Source organism: Perkinsus marinus (genome assembly GCF_000006405.1).
Source record: "Perkinsus marinus ATCC 50983 genomic scaffold scf_1104296929134, whole genome shotgun sequence".
Lineage (NCBI taxonomy): Eukaryota > Perkinsozoa > Perkinsida > Perkinsidae > Perkinsus > Perkinsus marinus.
This window is the reverse complement of record NW_003216590.1, coordinates 1-1677: the sequence shown is the minus strand read 5'-3', so window position 1 is coordinate 1677 and position 1677 is coordinate 1. Positions and strand designations below refer to the sequence as shown.

Here is a 1677-nt window from a genome sequence, read left to right as displayed (position 1 = left end):
TATCCGCTCCCTCTGACGACCTCCCACAGGATTCCATCGGTTGTCAAAAAAAACTAAGACAAGTTGTGAATCCTATTAAAAGAACGCCATGCTTGCATGAATTAAGATAGAAACACACTGACAATGTTACAGTTATATCACTGAGGAGTTGGCTTAGTGATAATGGTGATCGCGTGCCACTTCTTGATCTCATCCTTCAGAGCGTCATTCACCATTTGATGCTGCTTGATTCGAGTGAGGCCTGCAATATGAGACGTATCTCCAACGAGACAGAGGAGCTCTACGAGGTCACACATAGGCTCGTCCACTACCATTCTAAAGCAATGCTAAAGCAACAGTAGGCATAGGATCGCAGATCAACAGACTAAATATCACCTTCACATTGCGACAATTCGATTTCATCCATCCTACTTGACAAGTTGATATGTAATACTCCGTATATTCCTCGCGTTGATGATTTCAACACTACATACACAGATGCGCTTACTACCAATGAATTTGGGTGAGTGGACCTCGACCTTGTAGCTCGACCCACATCCTCCTGATACATCTTGGACCTTAGCTGATGTTGCTCCTAACGATGCCCGCAGTAGAGACTCGAGCTGAGATACGACAAACACCATCTCTAGCTGTACACCTGGTTAACACATAAAGGCGAGGGACTGAGACTGAATAGATCTTCACTCCACTGCTCGCAGTGGATCAGTATTGACTCATTATTCACCCTAATGGGAATCTAGCTATATATCACGTTGAAAATGTGTGGATTCCACACATTTCCATCGGGCGAACGATCGGGTCCGATGATGATATAAAGATTCCGGTGATAGCAGTTCAGACTGGATCGATGCTGACGAGGATCGGATCTACATTCCTCAAGAATAGACCTACAGATTTCTCATAGGTGTTGGTGGCTGCGGGGGAGCAGAAAAATCGTCGGATCATCGGGGAAAAGTTAACTGAGCGGCACAATGAGGAACACAGTCACCAAGACTCGACACCGCAACCTTGATAAACAACGCTTCTGCTGGTGCTCATTCCTATAGGGAGAACAACACAAAATTAGAATAAGCAGAAACATGCCTACCATCATTCAACAGTATCGTCATTATCATCACTGACTTTATTCCGGTTATCGAGTTTGTTACCACCCCATACACCTCCACCAAACATCCTGGGCCTGACCCACCCTCGTGCCTCCAACAACTCTCTACCAGCTAACCACCCTTTATCCTCTCTAACCTGATCGAAGAGGAATACTCTGGCCAACTCAATGGTGTACGCACAGTATCTGTCTTAACGTCTCGAGGCTTATGTGCTCGATCATCCTCAGGAGTGAATCCTAGACGTTCCATCGGCTCTGGCGCCATGAGACCATGATCCATTCTGTGGGTGAAGGTTACTAAATTTAATTATTCGTTAGCCTCACCGACACTGAAGATACTCCTTAGCGAGGAATCGACAGCTTCGATTATCATTCTTGTGTTTACGAAGACATTTGAGGTACCTAATATGCGTCCTACACTGGGAAACAGATAGATTACGATACTTATCGTGGATCTGCTTGCATTGATTGAAATGGTCAAGTGGAAAACTGCCTTTGTCAGGAGGCCTTCTTTTGGGCATCAACGGTTGTAGATGACCCGACATGCTAAAAACTTCACTTGGGATTAACTG

The 1677-nt window shown here is 45.2% G+C and overlaps 2 protein-coding genes across 2 annotated transcripts; both read right to left on the bottom strand.

Moving 5' to 3' along the window:
* Positions 1 to 137: 137 nt before the first annotated feature.
* On the bottom strand, positions 138 to 945 carry Pmar_PMAR023936 (conserved hypothetical protein; the record flags this gene model as incomplete). The annotated part of the gene is made up of 3 exons (XM_002787931.1): positions 138 to 241; positions 491 to 602; positions 892 to 945. The coding sequence occupies 3 exons, from the start codon at positions 943 to 945 to the stop codon at positions 138 to 140; spliced, it is 270 nt and encodes an 89-aa protein (XP_002787977.1).
* A 144-nt stretch (positions 946 to 1089) lies between these two features.
* Pmar_PMAR023935 (hypothetical protein) lies at positions 1090 to 1385 on the bottom strand (the record flags this gene model as incomplete). Its single annotated transcript, XM_002787930.1, has 2 exons — positions 1090 to 1242; positions 1287 to 1385. The coding sequence occupies 2 exons, from the start codon at positions 1383 to 1385 to the stop codon at positions 1090 to 1092; spliced, it is 252 nt and encodes an 83-aa protein (XP_002787976.1).
* Positions 1386 to 1677: the final 292 nt, after the last annotated feature.